General features: G+C 63.2%; 1 protein-coding gene across 1 annotated transcript; it reads left to right on the top strand.

The window, feature by feature from the left end:
• The first annotated feature begins 766 nt into the window (after positions 1-766).
• Positions 767-9,303, top strand: PSMC4 (proteasome 26S subunit, ATPase 4). Its single transcript, XM_026059503.1, has 9 exons — positions 767-1,087; positions 2,093-2,279; positions 2,808-2,954; positions 5,184-5,293; positions 5,396-5,489; positions 6,624-6,791; positions 7,143-7,219; positions 7,852-8,020; positions 9,119-9,303. The coding sequence occupies exons 1-9, from the start codon at positions 782-784 to the stop codon at positions 9,286-9,288; spliced, it is 1,428 nt and encodes a 475-aa protein (XP_025915288.1). The 5' UTR covers positions 767-781; the 3' UTR covers positions 9,289-9,303.
• Positions 9,304-9,638: the final 335 nt, after the last annotated feature.

The raw sequence follows: 9,638 nt of genomic DNA, 5'->3' as shown, positions 1-9,638 counted from the left end.
TCCAGGGGGTCCCAGACGTCCAAGGGACCCAGGCGTCCGGGGATGTCCCAGGTGTCCAGTGGGCCCAGGCATCCGAGGGACCCAGGCGTTCGGGGACATCCCAGGTGTCCAGGGAGGTCCCAGGTGTCTGGGGGGGCCCAGGCGTCTGGGAGCCCCCTCAGGGGTCCCAGGTGTCCAGTGGGCCCAGGCGTCTGAGGGACCCAGGTGTCCGGGTGCCCCCTCAGGGGTCCCAGGTGTCCGGGGGGTCCCAGTTGTCCAGGAGGGACCCAGGTGTCCGGAGAGGTCCCAGGTATCCGGTGGGCCCAGGTGTCCGAGAGACCCAGGTGTCCAGGTGCCCCCTCAGGGATCCCAGGTGTCCGGGGGGTCCCAGATATCCAAGAGGGACCCAGACGTCCGGGAATGTCCCACGTGTCCAGTGGGCCCAGGTGTCCGAGGGACCCAGGTGTCCGGGTGCCTCCTCAGGGGTCCGAGGTGTCCGGGGGGTCCCAGTTGTCCAGGAGGGACCCAGGCGTTCGGGGACGTCCCAGGTGTCTAGGGAGGACCCAGGTGTCTGGAGGGGGCCCAGGTGTCCGGGCGCCCCCTCAGGGGTCCCAGGTGTCCAGGGGGCCCCAGATGTCCAGGAGGAACCCAGGTGTCTAGGGAGGACCCAGGTGTCCGGGGAGGTCCCAGGTATCTGGGGGGGGCCCAGGCATCCGGGTGCCCCCTCAGGGGTCCCAGATGTCCAGTGGGCCCAGGCGTCCGAGGGACCCAGGTGTCCGGGTGTCCCCATGGGGGGTCCCAGATGTCCAGGAGGGACCCAGGTGTCCGGGGAGGTCCCAGGTGTCCGGGCGCCCCCTCCGGTGGGCCCAGATGTCCGAGGGGCCCAGGCGTCCGGGGACGTCCCAGATGTCCAGGGAGGTCCCAGGTGTCCGGGAAGGTCCCAAGCATCCGGGTGCCCCCTCCGGGGGCCCCAGGTGTCCGAGGGACCCAGGCGTCCGGGTGCCCGCAGGAGGAGCTGCCGGCGTTGGCCGCCCCCCGCCCCCAGCCCGGACTTTCCTTCCTGGTGCCGGAGCCCGAGGACCTGGAGGACCTCTACAGCCGCTACAAGGTGGGTGCTGGGGGGGGATCATGGATTTTGGGGGGGTTCCCATGGCTTTGGGGGGGTCGTCACGACCTCGGGGAGGTCCCATGGCCTCAGAGATGTCCCATGGCTTCAGGGTGGGGGGTTCCACAGCCTTGGGAGTGGTCCCCATGGCTTTTGGGGTGCTCCTATGGCTTTGGAGGCATCTCCATGGCTTTGGAAGGTCCCCAAGGCCTCAGGGATGGTCAGTGGTCTCAGGGTGGGGGGTCCCCATGGCCTTTGGGGAGGTCCCGTGGCCTCAAAGGGGGTCACTGTGGCCTCAAAAAGTGTCCCCACGCCCTTGGTGGGGTCCCATGGTTTTGGGAGGAGATCTCGTGCCCTTGAGGAACATCCCAGGGCCTCGATGGGGTCCCCACGGCTTTGACGAGTGCCCCACATTTTTGGGGTGGGTCTTCATGGCCTTGGAAAGGTCCACATGGCTTTGAGAAGCGTCCCATGGCCTGGGGGGTGGTCCTCAGGGTCTCAGAGGCGTCCCCATGGCCTCGAGGACCGTCCCGTAGCCTTAGACACAGCCACATGGTCTTGAGGAACATCCCATGGTCTCAGGGATGTCTTCATGACCTCAGAGAGGTCCCCGTAGCCTTGGAGAAGTCCTCATGGCCTCGAGGAGTGTCCCACGGTTTGGGGATTTGGTCCCCATGGCCTCAGAGGTGTCCCCATGGCCTGGAGAATTGTCCCATGCTTGGGGGAGGATCCCCACGGCCTCAGGGAGGTCACCACGGCCTTGAGGAACATCCCATGGCTTCAGAACATCCCCATGGCCTTGAGGAACATCCCATGGCCTTGGAAGCATCCCCATGGCTTTGAGGAACATCCCATGGCTTCAGAACATCCCCACGGCCTCGAGGAACACCCCATGGTATTGGAGATGTCCCCATGGCCTTGAGGAACATCCCACGGCCTCAGGGACTGTCCCGTGTCCTCGGGGTGCCCCGCGGGCGCCCCCTGAACACGACAACGATGACCCCGCAGAAGCTGCAGCAGGAGCTGGAGTTCCTGGAGGTGCAGGAGGAGTACATCAAGGATGAGCAGAAGAACCTCAAGAAGGAGTTTCTCCACGCCCAGGAGGAGGTCAAGCGCATCCAGAGCATCCCCTTGGTCATCGGGCAGTTCCTCGAGGCCGTCGACCAGAACACGGCCATCGTGGGCTCCACCACAGGTGGCCTTGGGGGGCGCGGGGACGACCGCGAGGGGTTGGGGACAACCGCGAGGGGTTGGGGACAACCGCTAGGGGTCGGGGACGGGGGGATGGTCCTTGAGGAGACAGGTGACATGGGGACACGGGGATGGATGTGAGGAGACAGGTATCATGGGGACATGGGGATGGATTTGAGAGGACAAGTACGGATGGCCACCACAGGCCGGGGAACACCATGGAGGTTGGGGACGGCCACCACGGGCTGGGGACATGGGAACGGCCATGAGGGAGCAGGTAGTTTGGGGACACGAGGACGGTCACGAGGGACTTCGGATGGCCCCGAGCAAGCAGGTATCATGGGGACGTAGAGGTGGACGTGAGGGGACAGTTAGTCTCGGGGACGTGGGGACAACCAGAAGAGAACGGCTATCGCGGGGTCACGGCGATGGCCACGAGGTGCAGGAGACCCCCAGGAGGCACCGAGGACCTTGGGGACACAGGGACAACCACCGCCGGCCGCTCGGGGACACCCGGCCGCCTCCCCCGCAGGTTCCAACTACTACGTGCGGATCTTGAGCACCATCGACCGGGAGCTGCTGAAGCCCAACGCCTCGGTGGCCCTGCACAAGCACAGCAACGCCCTGGTGGACGTCCTGCCGCCCGAGGCCGACAGCAGCATCATGATGCTCACGTCAGGTGGGCGAGCTCTGGACGGACCTCTGGGGCTGGGCGCGGAGGGTGGAGATCAGCAGGACGTGGTGCGGGTGGTGGCCAAGCGCTGGAGATGTTCTTCAGAACTTGTTGTTGAGTCGTGTATTTTTATTAACACCGTTGATGGTGGCAGTAAAAAAGCTCTTAAGAAGCTCATGGGTGACGCCAGGTTGGGGAGATCTTGACATGCTGGAGACCAGGGATCTCCAGAACCAGGTCTTGAGAGTGAAGATCAGCAGAACGTGGTGCGGGTGGTGGCCAAGCGCTGGAGATGTTCTTCAGAACTTGGTGTTGGGTCGTGTATTTTTATTAACACCGTTGATGGTGGCAGTAGAAAAGCTCTTAAAAAGCTCATGGGTGACGCCAGGCTGGGGAGATGCTGACACACTGGAGACCAGGGTTCTCTAGAACCTGGTCTTGAGAGTGGAGATCAGCAGAACGTGGTGCGGGTGGTGGCCAAGCGCTGGAGATGTTCTTCAGAACTTGGTGTTGGATCGTGTATTTTTATTAATACCATTGATGGTGACAGTAGAAAAGCTCTTAAGAAGCTCATGGGTGACGCCAGGTTGGGGAGATCTTGACATGCTGGAGACCAGGGATCTCCAGAACCAGGTCTTGAGAGTGGAGACGAGCAGGGCGTAGTCCAGGCGGTGGCCAAACACTAGAGATGTTCTTCAGAGCTTGATGTTGGGTTGTATGTTTTCATTAACACCGTTGATGGTGGGAGTAGAAAAGGTCCTGGTGACATCAGGCTGGGGAGATGCTGGTATCCTGGAGACCAGGGTTCTCCAGAGCTGGACAAGAGGGTAAAGAGCAACCAGACCTGGTCCACGTAGTAGTAAAACAACAGAGATGTATTTTAGCACTTCGGTTTGGTCACGTATCTTCATGACCGCTCTCAGTGGTGGGACCACGGGTGCTCACGGTAGATTTGGGGGTGACGCCACGTTGGGGAGATGCCGGTGCACTGAGGACCAAGGATCTCCAGAGCCAGGTCTTAAGAGCGAACAGCAGCAGAACGTGGTCCAGGTGGTGGCCAAACGCTAGGGATGGTCTTCAGGGTTTGATGTTGGGTCACGTGTCTTTATTAACACGGTCAGTGGTGGGACCAAGGGTGCTGTCAGCATGTTCATGGGTGACACCAGGTTGGGGAGATGCTGGTGCTCTGGAGACCAGGGATCTCCAGAGCTGGATTTTGTGGGTGAAGAGCAGCAGAACATGGTCCAGGTGGTAGCCAGATACCACACATGTGTTCTAGTGCTTGGTGGTCAATCATATGTTTTTACTTACGTTGTTAACGGTGGGATTAGAGGACCTTTTAGCAGGTTTATGGGTGACACTGGTTTGAAGAGATGCAGATAATGCTGGAGACCAGAGATGTCTAGAATTGAAGTAGAGAGTGAAGAGCAGCAGGACGTGGTCTAGGTGGTGACCAGGTACTATGGACCTCTTTCAGGACTTGATTTTGGGTCATATGTCCTTGTTTGTGTCATTAATGGTGGGATCAAGAATGTTCTCAGCGAGTTCATGGGTGATACCAGGCTGGGGAGATACTGGTGCACTGGAGTGGTGGATCTCCATCCACTTCTACTCTTCAGCCCTCCGCTGTGCAACGTCTTCAATGCTCTGCTCTGGTGGGAGGTGTTTTGAGGTGGGGGTTGGACCAGGGACCTCCTGTCCCTGCCGTCCCAGGGAGGACGGAGCTGGGCCAAGGCCCATGGAGGTGTTGGACGTCCGTATTGGAGATACCTAACCTTCACCTGGATGAAGCTTTGAGTGAGCTGTTCTGGTTGGAGGTGTTTTGAGGAGGTTGGACCTTGTGTCCTTGCTGTCTTGGAAGAGATAGAGCTGAGCCTAAACCCATGGAGGTGGTGGACCTCCATCTTTGGAGATACCCCACACTTGCTCGGGTGAAGCTCTTGAGGGACCTGCTCTGATTGGAGATGCTTTGAGGTGGAGGTTGGACCAGGGACCTCGTGTCTCTGTTGTCCTGGAAGGGATGGAGTCAGGCCCAAACCCGTGGAGGTGGTGGACCTCCATCCTTGGAGATCCCCAACCCTCACCGTGATGAAGCTCTGAGCGATATGCTGCGGTGGGAGCCGGTCTGAGGAGGTGGCGGTTGGGCCAGGCCCTCCACCCCGATGTCCCCAAGCACCCTTGGGTGCCGGGTGCCACCCGCCGAGTTCCCCGCCGACAACCCGGGCCCCGTTGCAGACCAGAAGCCTGACGTGATGTACGCCGACATCGGGGGCATGGACATCCAGAAGCAGGAGGTGCGGGAAGCCGTGGAGCTGCCCCTCACCCACTTCGAGCTCTACAAGCAGGTGGGGACACCCAGCGGCCCCGGGGTGGGGGGGAGGGCGGGGGGACACGCGCGCACGGGCCCCCGTGACGCCCCCCGTGTCCCTCCCGTCCCCCTCCGCCAGATCGGCATCGACCCCCCGCGAGGTGTCCTCATGTACGGTCCTCCCGGCTGCGGCAAGACCATGTTGGCCAAGGCTGTGGCCCACCACACCACAGGTGGGCACCCATGGGTGGCGGTGGTGGTGGGGGGGGGACCCTGAGGTGGTGAGGAGCACCCAAGGGTGATGGAGGTACCAAGAGAACGTAGGAGGTTCCTTGGGGTGGTGAGGGACACCCAAGGGTGATGGAGGTACCAAGAGAACGTAGGAGGTTCCTTGAGGTGGTGAGGAGCACCCAAGGGTGATGGAGGTACCAAGAGAACGTAGGAGGTTCCTTGGGGTGGTGAGGGACACCCAAGGAGGTGACGGGAGCACCTGGGGTGGTGGCGGTGGGGTCTTTGGGGTGCTGAGGGACACCCAAGGGTGACAGGGGCACCCAGGGGTGGTGGGGTATCCTTGAGGTGCCGGGGGGACCCAAGGGGGATGGGACACCTGAGGGTGACATGGGGGTCCCTGGGGTAGCGAGGGGCACCCAAGGGTGATGGAGGTACCAAGAAGATGTAGGAGGTTCCTTGGGGTGGTGAGGGACACCTAAGGGTGATGATGCCATCTAGGAACGGTGGGAGAACGTCTGTGGGGTCATGGATGGGTCCTTGGGGTGGTAGGGAGCACCCAAGGGTGACAGGAGCACGCAGGAGTGCTGGGAAGGGTCCTTGAGGGGTGAGGAGCACCCAAGGGTGACAGGGCCACTCAGGGTGGTGGTAGAAGATCCTTGGGGTTGTGAAGGGCACCCAGGGGTGCTAGGAGGGTCTTTGGGGTATTGGGGACACCCAAGGGTGACATGGGCACCTCAAAATACTGGGGGGGGGGGGGTCTTTTGGGTGCTGGGGGGCCCTTGGGGTGGTGAGGGTCACCCAAGGGTGACAGGGTCATGTGGGGCGGTGGTGGTAGGTCCTTGGGGTGGTGAAGGGTTGTTGGTGGCACCCAAGGGTTCTTGGGACACCCCGGGGTGCTGGGGGGTTCCTTGGGGTGAGGGGCACCCAAGGGTTCCTGGGACACCCAGGGGTGCTGGGGGGAGGTCCTTGGAGGTGGTGGGGCCACCTGGGTCCCCAAGCCATAGCGAGGCCAGGAGGCATCTCCACCCAGACACCCGGGTCCCCATGGTCCCCCTCCCACCCCGGGCGAGGCGCGGCGCGGAGGGAACCCCCGGGGGCGCGTGCCGGGTCGCCGACGCGCCCGTGGGTGCCCCCAGCGGCCTTCATCCGGGTGGTGGGCTCGGAGTTCGTGCAGAAGTACCTGGGTGAGGGCCCGCGCATGGTGCGCGACGTCTTCCGCCTGGCCAAGGAGAACGCGCCCGCCATCATCTTCATCGACGAGATCGACGCCATCGCCACCAAGCGCTTCGACGCCCAGACCGGCGGTGAGCTGGCACCCTGGGGTGGGGGACGTGGGATGGGACCTTCTCAGCACCTTGGGGTGGGGGGTGCAGGATGAGGAACCTGGGGTGGGAGGTGGCACCCCGGGGTGAGGGACGTGGGATGGGACCTTCTCAGCACCTTGGGGTGGGGGGCGCGGGATGGGACCTCCTTGGTACCCCAGGGTGGGGGGGAGCAGGATGGGGATCCCTTGGGGACCTCAGGGTGGGTTCAGGGACCCCTTTGTACCCCCCATCCTCGTGACCAGGGTTGGGGGGGTCTTGGGTGGGTGGTGGGTGGGTGCTGCCGGGATTGGGGAGGGTCCCCGGGTGTCAGCACCCGCTGTCCCCCCGCAGCCGACCGGGAGGTTCAGCGCATCCTCCTGGAGCTCCTCAACCAGATGGACGGCTTCGACCAGAACGTCAACGTCAAGGTGGGTGCTGGGAGGGGCTCCCATGGGTGCCGTGGGTGTCCCATGGGTGCCGTGTCCCTGGTGATCATGGTGACGAACCAGGCGGACACGCTGGACCCATGGGTGTTCCCATGTGTTGGGGCATCCAGTGGTTGCCATGAGGGAACCATGGGTGCTGTGGGTGTCCCATGGGAGCTCCCATGGGTGCCATGTCCCAGGTGATCATAGCGATGAAGCAGGTGGACACGTTGGATCTCTGGGCATCCCCAAGCATTGTGAGGTCCCATGGGTGCCATGGTGTCTCGTGGGTGCTGTGGGTGTCCCGTGGGTGCTGTGGGAGCTCCCATGGGTGCCATGTCCCAGGTGATCATGGCGATGAAGCAGGTGGACATGCTGGACCTCGGGACGTCCCCAAGCATTGGGAGGTCCCATGGGTTCCATGGTGTCCCGTGGTTGCCGTGGGTGTCCCATGGGTGCCGTGTCCCAGGTGATCATGGTGACAAACCAGGCAGACATGCTGGACCCATGGGTGTTCTCAAGCATTGTGAGGTCCCATGGGTTCCACGATGTCCCGTGGTTGCCGTGGGCGTCCCGTGGGTGCTGCGGGAGGTCCCGTGGGTGCTGAGGGAGGTCCCATGGGTGCCGTGCCCCAGGTGATCATGGCGACGAACCGGGCGGACACCCTGGACCCGGCGTTGCTGCGCCCCGGCCGCCTCGACCGCAAGATTGAGTTCCCGCTGCCCGACCGGCGCCAGAAGCGTCTCATCTTCTCCACCATCACCGGCAAGATGAACCTCTCCGAGGAGGTCGACCTCGAGGACTGTATCCTCTTGGGGACGCGGGGACGTGGAGTGACCCGAGGGGATTGGGGACACGTGGGGGACGTGGGGTGACTTGGAGAGATGAGGGACACGGGGACATGGAGCACCCTGGAGAGATGAGGGACGTGGGGCACCATGGGGACATGGGGAGTCTTGAGAAGATGGAGGACACATGGGGGACATGGGGTCACCTGGGGAGATGGGGGACGTGGGGTGACCTGGGGAGATGGGGGACACGGGGACATGGAGCACCCTGGGGAGATTGGGGACATGGGGGGACGTGGGGCACCATGGGGACGTGGGGAGTCTTGAGGAGATGGAGGACACAGGGACATGGGGACACGGAGCACCCTGGGGAGATGGGGGGCACGTGGGGACATGGGGTGACCCAAGGAGATGGGAGACGTGGGGACATGGGGTGACCTGGGGAGATGGGGGACACGGGGACACAGAGCACCCCGGGGTGATGGGGCTTGCAAGGACACAGGGGGGACACAGGGTGCCCTGGGGAGATGGGGGACCCCAAAGGGACATTGGGGACCCCGGGGGACATCAGGGACCCCAAAGGGACAGCGGAGACCTTCAGGGACATTTGGGACATCAGGGACTCCAAAGGGACCAGGGGGACCCCAGGGGACATCAGGGACCCCGAAGGACCTGGGAAGACCTTTGGGGACATCGGGGACCCCAGAGGGACAGGGGAGACCCCAGGGGACATTGGGGACATCAGGGACCCCAGAGGGACAGGGAGGACCCCAGGGGACATCAGGGACCCCGAAGGACCTGGGAAGACCTTTGGGGACATCGGGGACCCCAGGGGACATCAGTGACCCCAAAGAGACAAGGGAGACCCCAGGGGACATTGGGGACACCGGGGGCCCCAAAGGGACATTGGGGACCCCGGGGGACACCAGGGACCCCAAAGGGACAGGGGAGACCCCCAGGGGACATCGGGTTCCCCATGGGGACGGGGGGATCCTGGGGGACCCAAGTGGGACATTGGGGACACGAGGGACATTGAGGACGCAGGAGGGGACATTGGGGACCCGGAGGGGACATCGGGGACCTTCCACCCGGCCGTTTCCTTGACGCCACCCAGACGTGGCCCGGCCGGACAAGATCTCGGGGGCCGACATCAACTCCATCTGCCAGGAGGTGGGTGACACGGGGACACCGGGGACATGGGGACACCAGGGACACGGGGACACGGGTGCCTTGCGCCCCCGCGGCAGGGTGACGCCGTTGCCGTATCCCTCCGCGGCAGGGTGACGGGGGTGACACGGGTGACGGGGCCATCGGCGGGGTGACACTGGCGCTGTGTCCCCAACCAGGTGCCACTGGGGGGAGGTGACAGGTGACCTTTTGCCCTGTCCCCAACCAGGGGCAGCCAGGGGAGGTGACACAAGTGGCATTTCACCCTGTCCCCAACCAGGGGAGGTGACACAGCTGCCGTTTCACCACGTCCCCAACCAGTGGAGGTGGCACAGGTGCCATTTCACCACGTCCCCAACCAGGGGAGGTGGCATAGATGCCATTTCACCCTGTCCCCAACCAGGGGAGGTGACACAGGTGATGTTCCACCATGTCCCCAACCAGGGGAGGTGACACAGGTGCCATTT

Source organism: Apteryx rowi, unplaced genomic scaffold, assembly GCF_003343035.1.
Source record: "Apteryx rowi isolate R43461 unplaced genomic scaffold, aptRow1 scaffold_1580, whole genome shotgun sequence".
Classification (NCBI taxonomy): Eukaryota; Metazoa; Chordata; class Aves; order Apterygiformes; family Apterygidae; genus Apteryx; species Apteryx rowi.
The sequence above is the reverse complement of the archived record's forward strand: the minus strand, read 5'-3'. Positions and strand labels throughout refer to the sequence as shown.

Excerpts from the sequence above, each read along its gene's own strand:
- PSMC4 (XM_026059503.1), top strand. The coding sequence starts at position 782 with ATGTCCAGGAGGGACCCAGGTGTCCGGGGAGGTCCCAGGTGTCCGGGC. Across the intron at positions 5,294-5,395 it reads ACTTCGAGCTCTACAAGCAG|ATCGGCATCGACCCCCCGCG; the intron begins GTGGGGACACCC and ends CCCCTCCGCCAG. Across the intron at positions 6,792-7,142 it reads CTTCGACGCCCAGACCGGCG|CCGACCGGGAGGTTCAGCGC; the intron begins GTGAGCTGGCAC and ends GTCCCCCCGCAG.